The 23,842-nt window shown below is 38.1% G+C and overlaps 1 protein-coding gene across 1 annotated transcript; it reads right to left on the reverse strand.

Annotated features, from left to right (window-relative positions):
- Positions 1 to 1,387: 1,387 nt before the first annotated feature.
- Positions 1,388 to 23,317, reverse strand: KIF14 (kinesin family member 14). The gene is made up of 30 exons (XM_063165155.1): positions 23,277 to 23,317; positions 20,375 to 21,552; positions 19,762 to 20,016; positions 18,286 to 18,373; positions 17,682 to 17,780; positions 16,657 to 16,709; positions 16,275 to 16,305; positions 15,811 to 15,918; positions 14,549 to 14,665; positions 13,834 to 13,952; positions 13,358 to 13,530; positions 12,869 to 13,016; positions 12,710 to 12,773; positions 12,318 to 12,502; positions 11,507 to 11,609; positions 11,132 to 11,292; positions 10,206 to 10,353; positions 9,425 to 9,577; positions 8,729 to 8,855; positions 8,031 to 8,124; positions 7,399 to 7,537; positions 6,884 to 6,987; positions 6,356 to 6,450; positions 5,385 to 5,606; positions 5,057 to 5,241; positions 4,313 to 4,471; positions 3,653 to 3,772; positions 2,713 to 2,787; positions 1,866 to 2,004; positions 1,388 to 1,749 (listed from the first exon to the last, which is right to left on the reverse strand). The coding sequence occupies exons 2-30, from the start codon at positions 21,463 to 21,465 to the stop codon at positions 1,388 to 1,390; spliced, it is 4,917 nt and encodes a 1,638-aa protein (XP_063021225.1). The 5' UTR covers positions 21,466 to 21,552; positions 23,277 to 23,317.
- Positions 23,318 to 23,842: the final 525 nt, after the last annotated feature.

The raw sequence follows: 23,842 nt of genomic DNA on the forward strand, positions 1-23,842 counted from the left end.
CCTCACTCTGCTGTGCTTGAGGACATTTTGAGGACAGCCATGGTGCTGCACAGGGACTGGCACATGGCCAGGGCATCGCTGCTGTTTCTGTGCTGCTGCACTGGACGTGCTGGAAATCCAGAGTGAACACAAGTCAGAGACTGGGATCTGTGGGTGAGCCCATGTGGAAGCAGAGATCCACAGGCATGGAGGAGCCCACACTGGCACAGGTGGACCTGATGGAGGGAAAGCCAGGGCAGGCCAATGATGCCACAGGCTCCTAGCAGGGACTGTGGACACACAGAGAAAGGAGCCCATGGTGGAACAGGTTTGTTGGCAAGACTTGTAACTCTGAGGGGACCCAAACTGGAGCAGGCTGCTCCTGAAGGACTGCACCCCACGGAAGGGACCCACACTGGAGCAGCTCATGAGGAACTGCAGTCTGTGGGAAGGACCCACAACCCCATGCTGAAGTAGGGGAGATGCTCCAGGCATGGGAGCAGAGATTCCCCTGCAGCCCATGGCAAAGACCATGGGAAGCAGTGAATGAATTCCTTGTTTTGCTTTGCTTGTGTGTGTGGCTTCTGCTTCCCCTATTAAACTGTTTATATTTCAAGCCAGGAATTTTCTCACTTTTACCCTTCTGATTCTCCCCCACTGATGGGGGAGCAAGGAAGTGGCTTTGTGGTGCTTCCAGCTGGGCATAAACCACAACAGATGCATTGATGTATAGGAAAAAAACCTTAGCTTTTACCTTCTGAATTTCTCAACACTGTTGGCTTGTTTAGCAATGACTACAAGCTCAAGGAAATTGGGAAGCTCTCTACAACCTGGGATCATTTATATGTAGGAACAGATATGCTTCTATTACAATATGAATAGTAGAGAAAATTATTTCAGTAATCAAAAGATAACTTACGAGCAACAAACCCAACATAAACTTACTTCAGATTACTTTGAACAGTTTCTTCAATGAACTAAAAACCACTTTAAAAAACATTCATCAAATAAGGCTGAAAAGTAGTTTGACTAGCTTGTATTTTCCTCTACATAAATAAATACAAAGTTTTTGCTCTGTTTAAAAAAGGCATAAAAAACACTTTCAAGTTGCAGTAGCATTACCAGATTATAATGCAGCTGAGGTGAAGCAAAAATTCAAAAAAATAAAATTATTTTTTATAAAATTAGGTAGTAATAGACTTCAATTAAAACAAAAGGAATAATATTTTGAAGTTCGACAGCCTCTTTAGGAATGTTTTTTTTCTTTGGTGAAATATAGGGTACTTAGACAAACATGGCATTTTACTGTCCCACCACTCACTCACTAATAATATTAGCAATAAATTGTAGCTTTTTTTGATATGTTGCAATAGTAAAGAGTTCTCTTTAATTTCTTGATAATAACATTTTACACCCATTCTATCCTACCAGCTGAAAGCTCTGGAGTCTGTGTGCATTCTGGAATCCCATCCTGTTTCCAAGCAAATTCAACCTGACCTGTTTCAACCTGTCCTCCTCGAGTCTCAGCAGTTTCATTACAAATAATTTGAGATTGCAGTGATGGCTGTCTTTGCTCAAGTTCAAAATTCATAATAAGGGAATCAACCAGGGAGTCCAATTCATCCAGGTTCGTAAAAGGCACGTGCATTTTCTGGATAGGGTTGTTTGCAGAAGACAAGGCAAATAAAGTGAAATAGTTGTTAAAATATCCAGCAATGACAGAAATATTTTCTGCAAAGCTCCTGAGAGGGCTGGTGTTTCTGTATAAACCTATAAGAAACAGAAACAAAAAGAATCAACTGCAGCATTTTGCAGGTACCAAAGAGCCCTCTCCCTTTGCAAGTCTCCTGTAGCCTGTAGGTTACAGGTGGTAACTCAGCCAATACCTTGGAACATGGAAGACACAATTTGACAGACTTCAGTCAGGCACTGCTCCAATTCCAAATACTTCACTGCAATCTTAGTGCTCTTCCTTATTTCTCGGTATAGAGACTCTTCTTCTGGCAGCTGAGATTCTGTTTCCTTCTGTATTAATAAAGAGCAATTTCAAGAGAATCAAATACAACACAGTGTATTAACTACTAAACATGTCTATTATGGTTTCAGTCACATAGATCAAGCCAATGCTGAAACACAAAATCAAATCAGTGTCATGTCATATAAGACAGCACTGAAAAGAATGCACAACTGCACATGGTTGACAGGGTTAGGAAAAGAAGAAAAGAGCAAATGACATGAAAATCCAGCAATTGCTTGGCTCTGAGAGGCTAAATCATCTATACTGGCTTTTAATTCAAAATACCAGTAACTATGGAAATAAACTATGGCAGTAGTTATAAAATTACACCAGCAAAGTAGATCTTTCAACTTAAAAAAAACCACAACAGGTTGTTAGGCTGTTCAAGATCAGCACAAAAAGGAAGATACAAGTACCTCCAGAAATCCTTTATCTTAAGTAAAATTAAAATAAGTGAGTTTTGAGTGGAAATGCAGCAGTAAGGAAAGTTAGTTTTCCAGTCACAGGAATGCTGCTGTGAGGTGTTAGCATGCAATCAAAAATATACAGTATGCATGCATGTGTGTGTATATATATATGTATATATGTATATATATATATATATATATATATATATATATATATACACACACACACAGTCGTCTTCTTAGATAAATGTATCCTTAAAATTTAAATACCAGACTCAAAGCACACATTTTGGGAAAGATTTCTCTTACCTTTCTGCAGTAAGACATGTTATTCTCAAGGAATCTGGCTAATGCCACCACGTTATCCTTTATTCGATTTTGAATCTACAAAGAAACTTTTCATTATATTGTACACTTCATTCAAGTCAAGGTACATTAAAAGAAAAAGAGCAAACACTGACATACTAAAGAGAGAAATACCCAAAGAAATAGAATTTTCTGCAACTTAACATGCAATTCTTCAAATAAAACATTACCTGGTAGAAAACATTAATTACATCTGCAGGGTTTTAAACCCCTTCCTAGGGGAAGATCAAATGAACATATTTAAATATTCACTACAGAAAGGTTGTCCTGTAACTTTGTATCTCTGTCATTCTAAGTGGCAGGGGTAGCTCTGGCATTTTCTTTCCATCCTTACAGTAGTTGCTCCAGAGACAAGCATGTACAGCAGATACTTCAGAATTAGCTGCAAGTGAACAGCATTATTTGGAAAGCAGAGTGCTCAGTTCCATTTGCTGGATACCCAAAGCATTTGGGAGTCAAGCAAAAGACATTGAAATAAAGTATATTGGATTGTTTCACTACTATCTGTAGGATTAAGAATGACAACAGTGTAAACCTGAGTAGGCAGAAAATTTTGCTGTCCTTGAGAGGAACAATTTATCACTCAGAAGATTTCACTCTTTCTCAAGTATTTTCTTGGAATTCAGCCAGGCTCTCCGTCAAAAGGGCTTACCCACTATGAAAGTGGTGTGCTTCCAAGGGGTACCCAAACTTCCCTACTGGAATTTTCAAACAGCTGCAGAAATATTTTTACCTATGGTGCTTACTCCTTATACTTTATTCTCTACTTTGTGTAACTCCCTACAGCATCATCCTCATGACTTAAAATACAAGCACAAGAAACAAAACATGATCAAGTGCCTCCAAGATATAGTAGCAGTTTTTAATCTTCATTTCATCTCACCTCATTTTGTGGACATTGTTTCACAACTTCTTTCTGTACTATTCTTGCTTTCTCCTGTACAGCATCAATGAGACACTCCAGTCCTGAGCCTACTCCATCATAAATGGCAAGTACAAATTCCTTTTAAAATAAAGGTTCCAAATGCAATGGTTAAAGAAACTAATGTGGTCTTGAATTAAAACAATTTTTCTACAGTAGACTAGAAATAAGTTTGTTTTGAGCAAATTATTCAGTGCAAGTCTATTCAGACACATCTTCCTTGGACCACAGGAGCTCAGGTCAGATTTTTGTATATTCAGTGTGGTACTTGGATACAGATTACTAAAATGTAAGTAGTGAAACAGATAGACTTGTATCACCTCAGTGTATCATCTCAGTGCAGGTACATTCCTAAAAGCACCATACTCTTATTTCTCTTCATAGGTTTAACTTAAACAGATTCCAAGGATGTGCTTTTTAAGGAAAAAAAAATCAAGGGTATTAATACATGCATTTTCACCCTAAATTTGAAGTATTAGATAAACTCTAAATATACTTAATTTGGTTGATGAAGTTTCTATATGGGACAATTTGCTCCAGAGTTCAGTCACCAATAGTAAGTGTGACCTCAACACTAGAATTACTATTCATAATCAGTATTTCTAAGAAACATTTCTTCACCTGTAAACTAGAGGCAGGAATGTTGATCTCTTCAGGAAATGAAATATCAGTTGTTGTGACTACTGCCAAGTGTCCTATGTACTTCATTGTTTGTTTCACTGTTTGGTTCACTTTGCTCCATGCTTCTGTTACCATCGAGGATATATCTGAAGAACACCCCTGGGAAACAAAGGCACATTTCCACTGATGCCAGAAAGCACCTCTAGTCAAAGAATACACACCTTCTGTACAGCAAGAGTTCCTAGCACACAGTACTCAGGCATTTGCAGCTTTACACCTGCCTATTTCCAATGACTTATTTGGAACAGCTAAAAAATCATGCCTTGCAACCACAGAGAAACCTTACCATTATACTACATAGTTTAAAAGGAACAATAGATTCACAAGGCTGTAGTGTGCACAAAAATAATATTCACTGGCCACTGGTTTATGAGGTTATAAACAGCAGCACTTCATAGTCTAAACTATCATTTGCTGTTATTGCATGTTTCATTTTACCATTTTATCAGTAAGAACCAATGCTTTTGTCAGGGCCTGGGCACAGGAAATCTGCATTACTCTCCACTAGCACATGGAACTACAAGCTTAGCCAAAAATGCAGCCTTGGCTGTTTATCTTCCTTAGGTGCATTTTTTTGTAATTACACACACTGGACATATAAGTGCTTTTAGTAAGTCTATAATAAATACTACATTAATGCAGAGAAGTTTTCTATACACAGATGAATTCTTTAATATGCTTTACCTGCAACAGCAATTGTAAATAACCTCCCAAGTTCTTTATTTCCTGTTTCATTTCTTCATCAACTTTTCTAGATCCAGGACACTTTTGGACATTATTAAGCCAGAGTTTACCTATAACCACAATCTGGTCAAAAGCAGAGACAATTCTGATGCTGTAGGACTGAGCAGCACGATCAAGAGAGAAAACTACAAGAGAAAGAAATGAAAATTGAATTCCTGCAAATGAACAGAGGAACATTAATTCTTGTGACTGACAAACACATAAATGCTTGTGCATCTGAAAGACAAGTCATTAGAAATATTTAAACCACTATGAAAATGAGACTTACAGTTTTCCTGACATTCTTCATCTTGCTGTTCATAGGCTTTGGAAATGGCAGATGCTCCAGAAAAAATTATTAACAAATTAGTAAGGAGACTATCTGCTATGCTTTTTCCTCCTTCATGATTCTGTTCCAGCACATCTAAAGCTGAACTTAGAGATTCCTTGCAAATTCCAGGAAGAAACAATTCAAAAATGCTTGAGCACATGCTGGACTTGTTCAATGAACCTGTACAAGTTAAAAGCAAAAAATACATGCATGAAACTCTTCATAGGAGTTTGCAGTCCATGTGTCTTTTTAATGACTTTTCTAAAGACACTTACTCAAGGCAGTCATTCGGAAAAAAAAAAAATGTGTAAAATGTTCTAACAGCTTATAAGTTCTTTTAACAGCTTATGTTCTAACAGCTTATAAGTACAAAGAGAAATTCCATAGTGAAATTCCTTAGCATGAATACATTTGTTTCAACAATCAAAGCTACAGAGAAATAAAAAAATAAAATCCAACCAACCTAAAATAACTGAATGCATTCAAATATTTGGAAGACTAAAGCATCCTATACTTCAGGAAAACAAAGGTTGTAAAACCTGGCCAAAAGCTTGGGGAAACCTTAGCAACTGAATTAATAACAACTCAAGCAAATGAAGTCTCTATATTACTGTTTCAGGATTCAGCCTCTTTCTCCAATTAACCCACATAGTTAAGCAAAGTAGTGTTTTAGATAAATTTCTTAAATTAGGCTTATAAAGTGCTGGTCAGGGAGGTTTTGCCCTAAGAAAGGATAATGAAAAATACAGAGACCCCTACTGTGAACAGCTTGACATTACATATTTGAAGGTATCATAAACAGGACATTTTTTATTTTGCTTTCCAACCCATAATTTTCAAACAACTATCAGAAGCATCCACGGTTTATGCATGTGGTAGGTTCAAATTCTGAGTATGAAATGAAATGTGTTCTGCTATTTAGAAAGTACCTGATACATAGGAAGTCTGTTTATTTTGAATAGATTGCAATTTTATCTCAGACAAACATCCAGAAATTCTCTTGTTCTTCATGAAGCTTCTACTTCTAGGAAAGGATGACAAAAGAACATGAAAAACCTTGAAAAGAAAAGCATTTCTCCTCATCAAGCATTTCCATGATGAGCTACAGATTGCACAAATGTGTGAGTCAGTTATAAATACTGTTATAAGGCTAAAACGTCAAATGCAAGGTCCCAGACCATATGCAATTTACTCCTTAAAAACAATGCTTTGACAGTATACAAGTGGGAAGGAAACATTAAAAACTACACATTTCACTCTGCACTGATGCTTTGGAAAGCTCTACATGCAACTTTTGTTCCTTTTATTTGTCCATGGAGGAAATCCAAGAGAATGAGTGAATACAAGAGAAGACTCACCAGATGAAAGTAAGAGAGTGGAACAGAAGTATATTTAGATAGCTACACAATTTTTTGCTTTGTTTTAAGCATAGCAGAGTAGCTACAAATTACTTTTACCTTCTTCTGGAAAGCGAGGAAACGGAGCTGTCTGAAAGGTCGGGTTCCCACTCATCAGCAGGATCATAAAACACATCAACAACAGCTTTATTTCTATCATTACTCTGAAAAAATAAAGGAAACACAGGGGAGGACAAGAGTTAAACAGAAAAAGTGACAAAGTAGTCAACATATGGATAAATAGAACATAATAATGAAAACTCAATTTAGAAATTCAAGTTCTTTTACAATATAAAACAATTGAACAACCAAAAGAATCACAAAGCAGTCCTTGCTTTACTGCTTCTTACTCTACTCAAAATAACCTGAATTAAGTAATTTGTTTTTATTGTATTCTTTTTGTTTAATAGACAAATGCATCTGCATGTTTTTAGTGAGAAGTAGTCATGTATCTTGCTGTTTAAGACATACAACCCAAAAAATCACCAAGATTTTCCTCCTTTATGCATTATCAAAACCTTATTTTTGACAAAATATTACTGATTACTAGTGGTTCTTCTTCAATTGTTACTGACCTCATAGAGTTCTTTCATTGCTGCTAGTTTGCATTCAAATTTCTCCAGGCTCCAAAAAGTTGTTATTCCCAGTTTGATGTTACGAACCTGCACCTGAATAGAAGACACTGTTCCTGTTTTGTCATCTATTTTGTCATGCCTAAGAATTGGAAAAAGTTAAAAAAAAGGAAGACAAAAACCAAGACAAAAATTAATATTACAAAAATAAATAAGATACTGGTAGGTAGGATTATACAGAAACTAAAAACGTGACCCACACACAAAAATTTCTTCAGACATCATGCATCTCAGTTACTGTGCTTTAGGACCACTTTAATAAGTGAACCAAAGTAAGGTGGACATGGGCATCAAAAGATTCCCCTCCAAAGCACACTAAATTCAAAGTCAATTGTCTATAGCATACCTTTAAAGTTTTGATCAAATTGGACATTCCCATTTCAAAATACCAAGGTTCAGCTACACACCTAACTAACAATAGTTTGGAAAAGAAATTTATCATGTTCAATTGCACAAGACTGTTAAAAGAAACACCAACAGCTCACTGCACATCCTGAATCCATCCCCAGATATATACATAAATATTATACAACTATTACATATACACACTATAATTAAGTAACTCAGATACTGACCTGCAGAAAACAGTGTTTTTCCCTAGTGCAGTGCTAATGGCATTAGCCTCTTTAATCATCACAGACAGCTTCAGAGACTTCCAGTTCAGTGGAACTAATAAAGAATATAGAACATACTGATTTTGTGAACCAAACAATGTGATGCAACAACTTTGGGTTTCAAAACTAAAAGGCAGAAAAGAAACCACATCCAAAAGCAAAAAAGTAATTTTCTTGGAACAACAATAGTTCCAAGAATTCTCAACACATTGGGAAAACATTACCCTTCCAGGCAAGATAACTCTTTTAAATGGTTGGGTAAAGGGTATTTCAGAAATAGAGGCATAAGACTAGACACTATATTATTATTATTATTAATCCAAGATAAGAAACTGAAGAAAATGTTACTCAGTTTCCCCAATGAATTAATGCCTGACCAGTGGAGACAGACAGGAAACAACTTTTAAGTAACTGGAATAAATACAGACTACAGGTATGTCCCCTTACCACCCTGAGTGGGATTAAACAGAGCTTTCAAAGCAGTCCATACATACAGCTGATGAATAGAAAGGATTGCAAAAACCAGAAGGCTGTTCTTGGTCAGGATCACTGGAGAAGTATCAGTGGAACAGAAAAGGTTCCTGTATCAATACCCATCACCCATGCCCACTGAGGAAAGAGAAGCCAGCATTGCCTTTGTAACACCATGCATTACACACCCATCACTGATTTATTCCCACTGCCATGGTTCTTCTGAAGGGCATGTATTTCCTCAGCAATCTTCTGCTTCTCAGCTTCCAGAGCTTCCACTATCTTTGCATGACGAATAGTATGGTCTTCTAGAGCCTGGGGGAAAATGGGCAGTAGTAAAAAAAAAAAAAATCTCAACTCTTAATACTGTTTGTTGAAGCTAAATTTTCTGTTCCTGGCATTTTAAAGACTCACAAAAAGAATTTTATACTGGACATCTGCTATGCTAATATAAAATAATTCATTTTCAAACTGACAGTTCTCTGGGTTTGCTTACACATTGCCATGCTCAAAAAAACCCCTGGAATTAAAGAGGAACAGCTTTTTTAAAAGGTTGTACTTGTTGCAGCAGTCAGATATATATAAACACCAGCCAAGACTCAGACATTACTTACATTAATGCCTGGAGTAATAACTTTTGGCAAAGGCAACAGTTGCTAAATTTTGGTGCAGGAACAAAACCATCCACATTATTTAAGAAATGAGGTCAGCATTAGCTAATCCCCAACATTAATACATTAGCATACTCAGGTTGCAAACGAAACATCAGTTCCTCTGCATAAAATCATTTCCTTTACAATCATTGATTTTCAAAAAAATAATTTAAAAAAGTCCCCCAACCAAACCAGAGTTTATTGCCCTAAAAGGTTTTTTTTTTCAATCACCTGCTTGGTAGCTAAGGTCTCCATTTCTAAACGCTTCTTATTGAAGTGGAGTTCTAGCTCAAGGCTTTTCTTTGCCTTCTCCAGCTCCTGTATTTTGGTTGTGGCTTTTTGGTTATTCAGTTCTTGGATTTGCTTCTTACGAGATTCTTCTCTCTAATATCAAAAAGGAAAAGTGAGAGGAGGAATACTCCTACAGAATTTCTGACCCATCCTTCAGGCAGATATTCCATACATTTTAAATGTGCAGCCTCTGACCTACACAGCCCAAGGTCAGCAATGGTTTTATCCCAGCTCACAAGCATCACTTTAGGTCTTCTATAGACTATGTAAGATATGAGATACATCATTATTTTTTTAACCACAATATACCAAATTTTATGTCAACTTATGCATGTTGCAACTGCACTGAAAAAAAACAATTACAAAGCAGCATGCAAGCTTGGAAAGACAAAATAAAACTGTATTAATCAATCCAGTATAGTGAATTAAAAGCCTCATACAATAAAGGTAGATTCTGTAGGTATTTTTCTTTGCTTACAAGTTACAATTCCTGGAGTAACTCTGAAGAGGATAACGAGGTTACAACTTCTTCTGTAACTAAGGTTGACTTTTTTTCAAGAATGAGGCTTTGCATTCTCTAACATGCTGCTAAAATATGCAAAAGAGAACCAAAGCCACACAAAGCAAGGCCAAGCAAGCACTGAAAAAGCAGATACCACATGCTACAGTTTCTGGTTTACCTGATTGATATATTTCATGTAATGATGCAATGACAACTTACCACCTCTGCTTCCAGGGATTTTATTTTGCTCTCATACGCTTCTTTTTGTGAGGTCAGTTCTTGCTGAACCATCTCTTTTGCTATCTGGACGCTTTGCATCATTTCTTCCTTGGCTTTGAGTCGTGCTTCTTCAATTTCTGATTCAAGCCTACAAGTGTCATACATTTAGATTGCTGCTGTTTGTCTCTTATAAGACGCATACAGATTATAATCTTTTTTTCTCTCATAAGGGTTTAATTTTTTTTAACAAAAAACTTACATACTTTACACGGTTTCAAATTCATGGACAAAATGTAGACACTTCCAATGTAAATATGAAAGACATTCAAGACATTCCAGAATTTCAAATCCACTCAATTTCCACATTTATTTTATTACATCATTTTCACAAATTTAAAGACTGTGATGGAAATTCACTAAATCACATTAAGACACAAAATTAAATTTTAAATCAATGAGTCCTCTGGTTTAATAACACCCCATAATGAAGTAAGTACAAATAACATTTCACTCTCTCTCAAATTCTCCATCACAGAAGACCTAAGGTTATTACTTTGGGTTCTTCTCATTTTCCTAAGGCATTTACTTATCAGATTTTCAATCTCTTTAAAACATCAAAAGTCATTTTCAGACTCATCACATGCTTGGATAGAAACATAGTTAAAGAGATAAACAGTACTCTGAGGACCCCTGGAGCTCAGGGTTTCTCTAATAGTGGTCTAGATTGTTGGTATCTGGGTTAGCTTGTGGTGATTGAAGCTTAGAGGTGTACATCATTCCAGGCAAGTCTGTGACTTCCATTACAAATGGAGTTGCTACTTCCCCCCTTGTGAAATAATTAATAATCTTCAGTTACTTCTAAAACTAATTGCATGGTTGAATTAACAACTGAACTTATTTTCAGAACAAGAAGAATCAATACTTACTGTGTTCGCTGTGCAATCAGTAGCTCATTCTTTGCAAATTCAAAATCTTTTGGACCATCATGCAAAGACAAAGTCCCACAAGAAGGTGTTTTAACTTTCTGAACCTCTGCTGGATGATTAAACCTGAAATAATGGTCTCCCCCAAGAATCACTCGATCACCCTATTGGGAGAAAAAAAATTCTGCTGAAACTTTCAGATTTATAAGCAAATTTTCAGTTCTTAAAACGTGCAGGTGAAGCTAGAAATCAAAGAGAAGAGACAAATATTTATGGTTACAGAGCATTCTCAGAAAACCTGCAGTCTGAAGCGGAGATATTAACAAAGCAAAGAAACCCACACATGCACAAATTACTATTACCAGATCAATTACTTACGTGATGCAGAATTGTTGGGTCCAAAATGCATTTCCCATTTACGTATGTCTTGGCTTCTCTAAGTGGAATAATACTTACTTTGCCAACAGTATTTTTAATAACACTGAAAACAAGAAACATTTGCAGTATTAGTAGCTCATGGTAATTGCAGGTGATGCTTCTTAATAGACTAAAATTCAAGCTTTAGATGCTATTGTTTTCCTAGGTGTGTATTGTCTTCATACTACTTAGGTACAACACAACTACTGAATGACAACCTATATTTTGGTAGAGAACCTATATTTATATCTAGGAACCCACTGCTAGAAACTTACTGCAATACCCTGCCATCTGAGAATTTCTTTGATAATGTGACTTGCATGTTTTTAGTAACTGATTAGTTACATTTCTTACAGCATTTTTTTGGGGACCAGTTGCAGGGAATGCACTTTGAGCAATATTTCTCCAGAACAGCCAAGCTGCTGTTTTTATTAAATTAAAACTGTCAAGGCATTTCACTTTTCCACTGAACTTAATGTAACATTTATCTATCACACAGCATCATTTGATCAGGTCTTATTCTATAGAAATGCTACAGAAGAAACCTTTGCTACATGAATGCAATAAACAAACAAACTAAACTACATCAGTTCACAGATTTCTAGAGGGAACAGAGGGTAGCTGCCTTAATCCTTGAGCAGTACAAAACATATCCCTACATAGTATTGTCTTGGCTAGAAGACTATATTTTGTTACTGCCAGAAGGAAGAGTGACTCCAAAAGAAAGGGAAGGGTAAGAAGAAATTTAAAATATAAAAACAACACTACAAACCAATGGTCATCAGCAATCAGCACTCCAGAAAGCTGGATGTCATGTTTTGAATTTGGTGTACACCTTCCAACTGTAGTTTCTCCTTCTTTGATCATATATAACAGCACCTCAGAAAGCTGAGGATCTTCATTGAGATTGACAAGGTTTGGTAAATGATTGTCCATTTTGAATGCAATTCCAGCTTTCTAGATAAAAAAGAGCTCTGCATTAAAAAACAATTTACTTTATGCATTCATAAAGCAATGAATATCTACATTAAATTTTTCAAAGAAGTCACAGCAATCTGTTGCAAGGTGAGTATTAGGGAAACCAAATCTTACACTGTTCTCATTCTTCTGCAAGGCTTGCTGAGGTTATATTTTCTGCTTTATGTCCTATAGAAAAAAAAGTACCTGTAATTCTTTTATGTCTTCCAATTTCCTTTTTTCTGCTTGTTCAAGTTTTTCTTTCCAGGCCCTTAATATATGGAAAAAATAACATATTAAGAGAAAATTACAGCATACAAATTTTACCATTTTCATTTTAAATTAAGACATTAATGAGTGCCTGACCTTTGCATTTCTGCCATGTTTCTCTCCTGCTGGTGCAATTCTACCCTCAGAGATGTTATTTCCTGCAAATAACGCCGGTATTTTTCACGATCAGTGTTCAGAGCACTTTTCTGAGCTGCCCTCAGTTTTTCAATTTCAGCTTTTAATTCTACATGAGACAAACCAGACATACAGTACATGTAAAAAATAAAGGCAAAATACACTTCAGTACAACAGTACAAAATAAATCCTGTTATTTATTTTAAAACAAAACATCTTTCTCTATTTCTGGTTCTCAAGTGTAGCCTAAGATCTCACTTGCATTTTGGAAAATAAAAAAGCTCACAAAGAACAATAATATTAAAAGGAAGACATCCAAAGCTGTATTAGTCTAGTTGACAAGAGGTCAGTCAACACAACAGAATATTAGCAGTAACAACTCTTATAAGAAATAAGCTAAACACACATGCAAATGACAACCCTGAAAGACTGCTGAAAGGTCAGGCTCACCTCTGATTAGTTTGACATTGACATCTTCATTTACTTTAGCAATGTTGATAATTGAACAAGCCTGTTTGGCATAGCGAAGGGTGCTGAGCGTCTCCTCCGTGCTGCTGGCAGCTGGGCTCACTGTGGCTATCATGGTTGTTTGGGAATTGCCACCAAGACTCTCCTTTAGCAGCCTTCATTGGACAGGACAATACCAGTCAATCCCTGGCCCTCACACTGACAGAAAATTCAAAACTTCCCAATCGGAACAGATTAAATACAAAATACCCAGGGTTTTGCTACTTATTTGAGAGGGACTGTTAGCTGCTTAAAACACAAACCAAGCTTCTGTTTGGTCTTTATCTGATGCAACAGGCAAATTCTGCCCTCCACAGGTCATAAGAGAAAGAGGGAGAGAAAGGATGGAAGAGATGCATCATGAATAGATGAGAAAACCACAACCTGAGAGAGCCTTAATCACTATAGAATGTACGTACCAGGTAAGGACAGATTCCCGGTAAGGAATGAAAGTTTTCTTTCCATTTTGAGACTGTTTAGACAGGGCAGAAATAACCCTTCCAAGGGTCAACAGTGATTTATTGATACTCACACCTTCCTACACAAAGCAAAAATACAAATATTTATGATACAGTTGCAGTTTCATGTGTGATGTTAACAACTACGTTGTTGATTAATTATGTTTGTTCAACGTATGCTACAGCTGTACCACGTTAAATGTCCCCAGTTATTAAAAAACAATAAGATGGAAGAGCATCTTCATTTTGAAAGAACAAAGACCCTGCCCTTAAAAAAAGTAGTGTTAAGAGCCATCAAACTTACAAAGGCAGCTTGAAATAAAGTCTCTTATTAGAAAAATCTAAGAAGGGGCAAGCATCAACTCCATGTGATATTGGTTTCATGATTTCCAAAGTCATATAAATAGTCCCCCTCCCTCCTTCTGCAGGATCATTAGACCTACATAACATGGGGAGAGGTGTTCTAAGCAAGATCTGCCACATTGCACAGTTCAAGAGCTTCTTCAGGCCACCCACTCTCACTGGCAAAATGTGATGTAATACTGGCAAGCGTAAGGGTTATATGCATCCTTTTATAGCTACAGTTCCTGCCCAGAAGTCCTGGTGAGCATGCTTTGGAGTTTAAGCGTGTTCTTCCAAATCACACCTTTTCCACAGATTTTCACTCTTGATTTACCTTCAGCCTTTCTCCAGTGGTCTGAGCCTTTGTACAGCATTCACTGCCAGCTAGATCAATGAGATTTATGTAACTGGTGAGCCTGCGATCACACTGTTCTTCATTCACAAATTCTACCTGGAAAGAAAGGGAGAAGCTGGCATTCAAACCAAAATAAAAACCCTGAGGAGGAGCAGAAATCGGACAAGCTGTTCACATTAAATACATAAAAATTTCATGCTGCCATTTAATTTTTGACAGGATACTCTTGTGTATATCCCTTGAAGGAGATTAAGCTCAGATTTATAACCATAGTATCAGTTAGCTGGGGCTGAATAACTGCACAAGCATAAACTGCAAACCCAACAGATTACCAAACCAGGGGTTTGGCTCTGAAGTGTGCATGATAATTGCAGTCAATCCAATTGCAGTTATCCAATAAACATGCAAATCAGTAAGCTGTTACTGACTTAGACCAATGAAGATGAGTTAAGGAGTCAGTGGAAAAACTCAGGAACAGCTGAGATAGAGAAAAATCAATAATAGTGGTGAGACTGGCAAGGGGATGAAGAAAGGAGAAAATTCAGGAAACTGGGACAAAATAATAAACCAATCAAGACCAGAATGCCCCAGCCAACAAGTCATTTGTCGATGGAGAAAACTGACGGTCTGTAAACTCCTGAGGAGCTCTACCTATTCCATTTCTGTCTTCAGGCTCACGTCACTAAGTCAGGTTTTGTCTTTTAAGCATCTGTAAATCAGATGAGCAGTTGTAGTCCCTATATCCTGGAGACACTTGGGGAAGAAGCATCCTGAAGCAAGAAAACATTTATTCAGTGAAGTGTGTTGAAACTGAGCAGAAATTGCATCTCCTACCAGTGCCCCAGTTTGTTGCCTGCAGGAACTCAGCACAGCCACACACCTCACACAGACCAACCTTCTTAGAAGCTATGATGTGTTGGCAGCAGTGTGAAATTCAATCTAGCCTCAATTAGGATTCCTGTTACATCTCAAAACTCACACTGAGAAGCTTGGAACTACTCCTAGATCTGTCAGCCTAGACATATTTATACTGCTGCTATAAATATACTTAGCACAAAGACATCAGAATCTACTCAAAGCATGTAAAATAAAACAAGTTCTGTGCTATAGAAAGCCACGTTAAAATGTCCTGTGCTTTAACTCAAAGATCTTCAAGTATATTCTCACAATTTTGTAGGCTGTACACACAAAAGAACTTTCTACTACCAGATTTGAACAGATACACAAAACCCCCAGAATACCTTGGTTTGTGTCATGACAAGGGTGAAGACAGAATGAGATCTTGAGCTCTTGTCATTCATTACTGTTGCAGCTGTTGCTCTCTGCTTATTACCTAGGTCAAGCCAACTCTGTAAAAGAGAAAAATCAGGACATGAAACCAAACCCTACTTTGGATGGTTAACTGAAGATTAAAATTTTGCAAATACATTTATTAAGACAAATTATGACTATAAGAGAAGACTTAAAAGCTAAATTTTAGAAATAACAATGTGAACAGTGATACTTGACTGTACAAATCTATTCAGCTCCATTATACAGGACTAGTTTACATCACTTTTTCACAAAATCAGCTGAAATATCATAGACTACTGGACAGTCTGTTAAACATTTTCTTTCCATCCATGGAATTTATTTTTCAGCAGTAAGCAGAAAAGGAGAAGGCAAAAATATTTGTATTCCATTTTAGTAACCAAAAAACTCTTACCTGAATATCAGAGTAAGAACGGACAACGTTCCTAGAGCGGGGGGAAAAATTAGAAAGTTTGGGTTCAGTTTTCTTTCTATAGGTTTCCCTGCCTGAGTTCTGAACCATTTTCCCAGTTACAAACAAAATACAAATACATAATGAAAGCTGCAGTTGTCTTGAGACTTCTACACTTTTAGATTTCACTAAGGCAATTAAGAAAATATATCAAGCTATTCATGGGTATGCATTTCTCCAATACTATATAATACTAGGATCTTGCTTAATTTACTGGTGAGTACACAAGCTTTCATAGAACCCTCAAGATATCCTTTTTCAGGATTACACCATACATCTGTTAAAACAAGTACAGATAACAAACAGTTAACAAGTTCAGACTTACACTGTCAGGCCTTCCACATATGGTCCTAACACTGGATGTTCTCTTACACGAAGCTGATGAGAATAATTTCAAAATAAAAATTATTAGGAGTGCATTAGTTGGATCTAGTACTCAGGAATATCTTAATAAAAGATTCTACAACATAAACCTATTATGTTTCTAAGTAGCTAACCCCAAAATCACCAACAAAACTCAGAGTGAAAGCACTTCTGCTTTAGACAAGACAGTAGAGTCTTCATTTCTTTATAAGAAGTCCATCTAAGCTTAGGCTAAAGGACTTACTTCAACAGCAAGGTGGATGTTGCATATCAACTTTTGCATACCATCTGTTTCATCTATTATAAACTAATATTTAATTTGCACACAAGTGGCCAGGATAGTGCTCAATGTCAAGGCACAGAAAGTACTTTTTTTTGATAAATCAGACATAATAATTCCTTCCTTACATACACTACTTAAGACAAATTTCTTTAATTTACAGTTCTACATATTTTAATACACAACCACTAAACACTAGCTAAACTGGTTTAACTAGTGATACTTAACTAGTTAATCAGTCCAGTCTTGTTTCTTTCCCCCTCCTCCAGCTCCTTAAGAGACAACCAGGTTAAAAAAAAAAAAACCTCCATCTAAATTACAAGATTATAACTCAAGTTATACTGTACAGAAGATTGTTATTATAAGCTGGAGACTTAGATATATCCTTGGAGACTTTTTATAAAGGCTTATAAGATCATCTTCATTTTGTATATAAGGGGAGACTTTAACTTTTTTGATGGATTCTACTGAATCATTTTGTTTGTATTTCAGCATTGCTCAGCATTTGTCCAGTGACAAGCTTTTTGCTTTAAGTCATCTGGTGATATTTTGATATTTTTATTTGTTTTTTTACTTGAATCCCATAGTTCACAACTAATGTACGTAGATTAAAGACAATGATCACTTGTCATTAGTGCATTTTTGTTTCAGAATAAATGTCACTCCTTAAAGGTTATGCAGATAACTTGATTCTGTGAGCAACTTACTTGTTGTTTCTTCTGTCCATTTTCAGCTTTAAAGACAAGCAAATCATGAATTTTCTCATTGTATACTTCAAAGAAGCTCATTTCAAGATGATACAAAACCTAATAAAATTAAAGATAGTCAGTCATTACAGACACAAACAACCACTCAAAAAATGAAAGTGAGGGTAGTTATTTTTTGTTTCAGCTAGAATACTGAGCTGGAATACTAGAAGTGGAATACTATTACAGTGCATTTTGCTTTGATACATGATGTTTAACAATAAATTCATATTTTTGAGCTCTATTTTACAGCCTTCACTGAAAGTATGGAGCCCACTGGGATTTTGTTTTTGCCTTTCCTTACATATATCTTAAAATGTAAGACATGCAATACAGAGGAAAGAATCCTTGTCTAGTGACAACAAAAACATCATGCCCATATTTCTTCCTCACATTACTGCCATTAAGGAAGCAAAACAATGTTGATTTTAACTGTTTAGGGAACACCATGAATCAGAGCTATCAACACAAATAAGATTTGAATCAGCAGAAGAATATGAACACTAATAAAGGGATCAGCACTAAATATCACTTTCCCCGCAGTCCAATAGCACAAGCATATCACCTGTTCCTTGTCCATTTGTGCTATTTGATTGAAAAGATCTTCACAAAGTCTTGGAATTATTCCTCGGTCTTCATCAAATCCCATCATCCTGCAGTCACAAAAATCCTGCTAGTTTAGTTTCGTGACTCTCCAGAGACAGTTTTAACATTAATTGTACAGCTCTACAGTTGCCATGCCACTCACATCTAAGTTATACAACAACAAGCAACAGAAATTAACCTGATCTAAATTGGTGCTTGTCTAAGTCTGGAGTGGGACAAGGTGATATCCAGAGGTATTTTCTATTTCATCCATTGAGAAATAGTTTGAAAACCCAAGTAAAGCTAAGACTCTACAGCAGCTGAAGAGTCTAAACCTACAGATGCCCAGTATCTCACCATGCCTCCATTTCATATTCTCTGCACACTTCCAGTGCAACCTAAGCCTGTCTCCAGCTCTGGTGCAGTTTGCTGCTGTTGAGTTTTGCCACTGCAGCACACCAGCGCACTGCACTAATCCCCTGCAGTCTGGAGACACACAGTGCTGCACAGCACAAATCTGTTGGGTAAACTCGACCAGAGGACCCCAATACTAATTTCAGTCTTGTTCAAAACACAAAGGTAAGTTATTGTTTAAGTAAAAGAAAAAAATCCAAATACAACACAACAAACCTACAAACAGGATAACAGCTGCAACCCTGAGTTTATCTTTCTTTTAGACCAAGGTAAAAACAGCAGTGTAAGTAAAAACTGAGTTCATTGACTTAAAATGGAAGTTCACCCACTTGAGAGGGAACTTACTTCTGTCTAAGTTCTATATTTATTTTAAATTGAACAAAAACATTTCAGGTCCTCAACTACCTTTATTAAAAATCGATAGCACCTGATAGGAATTATAAAACTCAAACTAATTTTAATAGATGCATGTTTGGAAACCAAACAGCTCACTAGGCATTCTATTTCAAAAATATAAATAAGGTATACACAATTGGCTATAAACCCTAAAAATGTTACTTATCTGGGATTATTTTGTGCAAAGATTTGATTTCAAATAAGCAGCGCCACAAACATCTGGATTTATTTAAAGTTCTGAAGCATAAGGACCCTAATTATAATGATCTCTTAAATGTCTTTTCCAAAAAACTTGCCATACTTTACTATGCCACTTCATGCACAAAATAACAAACACTGGTGAAAAACACCACTGGGAGAGTCTGACAAGCTCTCTGCATTAATAAAGGGTTTTTTTCCCTAAAATCTCAGAAAAGTTTTTATTTTCTCCATTAAAAATAGAAAGAAGTCAGGGTCACATACACAAAAATATTCTAAAGTTAACTTTTGTTTAATTGCTATAAATACTGATATAATTATTTTTAAAATACACAATAACATTTTGACACAATTTATTCACTCTGAAATCTATTCCATTCCATCTCTTTCATGACTTAACACGGCATAACAATTGGCAGAATTTTAACAATTATTATTAGCAACTTACGTGTATGATTTTCCAGAGCCAGTCTGCCCATAAGCAAAAAGACAAGCATTGTATCCCTCAAAAGCTCTTTCAAGGAGTGGCAGTGCCAGAGTTTCATAAATCATAGCTTGGCTTGCAAAATTAGGATGACTCTTATCAAAAGACCAGAAGGAGAAGTCATAACTGAAACTGTAAACTTGGTTTGTGGATGGATTTTGTACAATTGTCTCTGAACCACTCATGGAGACCACAGGGAATGAGTCTTCAGTTTTCTCTCTGAATGGAAAAAGTGGGAAAATTAAAAAAAAATATATAAGCTGTATGCTTTAAGTTAGTGATTTCACTGTCTAATGGAAAATTAAAAAATCAATGATCATTGCTAAAAATATCCATCAAATAAACATACAGAGTATTAAGGTTCAAAACACTTTTGTTAATGAATATGTAAAAAACAGACCCAAACACCAATAAAATCAATTCAGTTTCTCAATAAAATCTTAGTGTTGCATGAAGTATCAGGTATTTACCAGGTATGTATTATATCCTTCTTGAATCAATGATGAAATAACTCAACAAGAACAAAGCAGAATTCAACACAGATTGTTAGCACCAAACATAAGCCCAGGACACAAACCTGTTACTGAAGGGCCGCACCCGCACAGCTACAATCACTTTGCTGTTTTTCACCTTGAAAACATCTTCCCCAGCACTGCTGCTCTCAGCTAAACCTTCTGGGTTCCCTTTTGTTTCTGAACTGGTGCTCACAGGAAGAGAGCTGGAGACACTGGGGAATTTCTTGGCTAAAACTTGCAGATGAGGTTTTTGTTCATTTGAGGCCGGCTTGAGAGATGGTTGGTCTTGAGAAGTGCTGCTCTTTGGTGTAAGTGCAAATCTTTCTGTTAAAACCTTGGCTGGTGTCCTTGGTCTTTCCAAGCTGCTGTGTTTTATCAAGTGCTGTGCCTTTTGCTTTCCAGCTAGCTTATTTATATTGCCTTTTTCATTCAGCTGCTCTCCTGACAGACTATTAGCATATTTTGAGGTAATAAACCGTTCTGATTTAGGAGCTTCATCTTGAAACTTTATGTCAGCAGTGCTTGTCTTATCTTTTAAACACGTGTTGATAGCATTTTCACAGACACCACCAACAAAACCAAAGGCATCCTTGCTGTTCAGGTTGTGCTGCAACTTGGTACTTGAATGACCCTCAGTTAACTTTAGGTTTGGTTTAACACCATCTGTACCCTTAATATTTTGTGGAAGTGCAATCTTGTCATTTCCTTGTGCATCAAAGTCATCATTTCCTTTTCTAGGCACAATATTCTGGTTAATTTTACTCCTCTCTGTGCAGCCAGTCCTCACACGCCTGCGCAGAGTCAGTCTTTTCTCTGTTTGGAGCTCCTCTGTACTCTGTGCTGTGTCACTACCAGACACTGATTTTTTGCTTGCTCCAGTTCTCCTCTGGAGTGTTAATCTGCCCTCCAGTTTAAAAGAAGTAGACACATCAGTCACTTTTGCACAAGCTGAAATCACATAGGTCCTATTTACTTCCTCAGTCTTACTCTGAGGACATGAAGGCAGCCCATCCTTTTCTCCCAGTGCCTGTGACCTCAGCTGCTGCCCAGATGCTTGACTGCTGGCCAGGATACTGTGTGAGGAAGGTTTCTGCAAGGTGGCTGTGCATCTTGGCCCAGCAGGGCTCCTGGCAGGAACTGTGTAAATAGGCATCTTCTCTTCCAGCTAATTAAAACCCAAATGTTGAAAAGTACAGCACTTTCCTAAAGGATTATTTCTAGTTGCTGCTTCATGAGGAATCTGGGGAGACAAAGCAAATAAATTTTTATGATGTTGATGTGCAGTGTAAGTGATGTTTTGCTGCATGGGGAGCTCCTTCGACACACTGCAGTACATGTTCCCAAACATTAAGAACAACTAGTATCCTGTTTTACCTCTGGTATTTAAAAAAAATAATTCTTTTATATCTGAATGACTGCTTCCAACAAAAGGCTATTTGACTTGATTTATTGACTTCTATGATTTGTTTCAGTAAGCAAACCAAGCATCAGAAAGAGCACCGGTTTGGTAAAAAGAACAATCTAACTATTTAGCAAAAAGATGACCATGGATATTTCTTCCAAATGATCTACCATGATTTCCAAACTGAGGACATTCCAGATCATGTCTCCATTCACTCACATCTATTTACACTCTTTGTGTTTCACAGCTAACAGACTCCAGCAGAACAACAAAATTAACCTTGAATAGGAAGTCTGTAAACACGGAAGGAAGATTTTTACCAGGATTTTGATATGCAATATATAACCCAGTATCAGAACAGGAAATAAGATGACTATTAGTAGTAACTTTGGACGTTATTTTAGTTCACTCTGGTACAAATAGCATAACAAAAGATACCTGGCCTAGGGGATAAAAGAAAACTGTAAAGTACACTCCCCGTCCTTTCTACATGTAAATCTTTTCAAAGTTCTATATATATAATCTGTATAGGAAAGCATGTTCTCCCTGTTGCATCTGCATCATAGTTATTGGGTTGTATCAGGTTTGATATTAATACACACTGCAGACTTGTCAACTGGATTTAATGCATAGCCAACAAGAAGTCACCTGCCTTTGATCCATTAAAAGCTGCAGTGTCATTAACAACAGCAGTAGATGGTCAGGAAAAAAAAGGCAAGCAAGATGAGAGCAAGTGATGTAGAAGAAATCATTTAGTCACTGCTCCAACAGAAGTTTCCTTTAATGTTACACTTTAAGTAGTAGCTTTCAGAGTACTGTCAGAATTTATGCAATTACATCCACTTACACATGTCATGACTGTACAGTTTTCATAGCTCACAACTTTTGAGGAAAATGTCAGCGTTTCAGAGCAGTGTATTTACTGCTCAGTCCAGTTTCAGACAGGAAAGTATGTTACGTGACTAGTAAAATACAAGCTTTGTGGTTCCCTCTAGCAGTCAGTAAATAGAGAAACACGGATGTAAGCTATGAATGGTGTGTTTTCTGGAAAGACCATCCTTTAACATAAATCTTGTAAGTTCTCCCCTCCTCTCGCCACAGCTGTGCCTTATGAATAATAACAAAGTCTTTCTGGAGAAAAGTGAAACTCCCCTTTAAAGCCTACTTCGTTCTACAATAAGGAATGAGGTTCAGCTCTTGAGAACTGAACTCAGAATGAGAAATATGATCATTCCCCTCTTTTAAAGAATTACAACCACTAACTAGATAGGAAACGCAAGCGCTCAAAGCTGGAGCAACCGGCAGCTCTGTTACCCCTCAGCAAAGCTCCCCTCCGTCCCTCCCTCCCTGGCCGAGCCCCGGCAGACCCCGCACGGCCACGGGCCCGCCCTCAGGGAGAGGGCGCGGAGGTGGCGGCAGCTGCACCTCCGGACGCGCCGCCGCCCCCCACGACCCACAGCCCCGCGGCTGTCCAGAGCACGGCCCGCAGAGGGGAAGCCCCGCCGGGACACGGAAGGAAGGGTGGGTGGCTGGGTGGGTGGGTCGGTCGGTCCGTCCCTCACCTGAGCGCGCCCCTCCTCAACCGCCGCCCCGCAGCGCCCAGCTCCGCTCGGGCCGCGGCGCCGCCCCCGCCCCGTTTGAACGTGCCGGGCGCGCTTGATTGGCTGCGCCAGGCTCCGCCCAGGCCCGGCCCCCGGCAGCGGCTGCGCCACCAGAGGGCGCCCCGGCGGGCCGGGTGTGAGGGCTGGGGCACCGAGCGGTGACCGAGCGCAGCCCCGGCGGGCCGGGTGTGAGGGCCGGGGCACCGAGCGGTGACCGAGCACAGCCCCGGCGGGCCGGGTGTGAGGGCTGGGGCGCGGAGCGGTGACCGAGCGCAGCCCCGGCGGGCCGGGTGTGAGGGCTGGGGCACCGAGAGCAGCCCCGGCGGGCCGGGTGTGAGGGCTGGGGCACCGAGCGGTGACCGAGCGCAGCCCCGGCGGGCCGGGTGTGAGGGCTGGGGCACCGAGCGGTGACCGAACACAGTCCCGGTGCCCCGGGAACGCTGCGGGCCCGCCCGCATCCCAGCCAGGGCACCCCGATCGGAACGGGCAGCCTCACAGTGGGTACCGCGCCTGCACCGCACTGCCGT

This window comes from Melospiza melodia, chromosome 11 (assembly GCF_035770615.1).
Source record: "Melospiza melodia melodia isolate bMelMel2 chromosome 11, bMelMel2.pri, whole genome shotgun sequence".
Classification (NCBI taxonomy): domain Eukaryota; kingdom Metazoa; phylum Chordata; class Aves; order Passeriformes; family Passerellidae; genus Melospiza; species Melospiza melodia.

Bases quoted from the DNA above. Each gene is read 5' to 3' on its own strand.
- KIF14 (XM_063165155.1), bottom strand. From the start codon at position 21,465: ATGCCTATTTACACAGTTCCTGCCAGGAGCCCTGCTGGGCCAAGATGC. The intron at 20,017-20,374 runs GTTTGTGTCCTG...TTTTCCATTCAG, and splicing joins GTGCGGCCCTTCAGTAACAG to AGAGAAAACTGAAGACTCAT. The intron at 4,472-5,056 runs GTAAAGCATATT...TTTGTTTCCCAG, and splicing joins ATTTACAATTGCTGTTGCAG to GGGTGTTCTTCAGATATATC.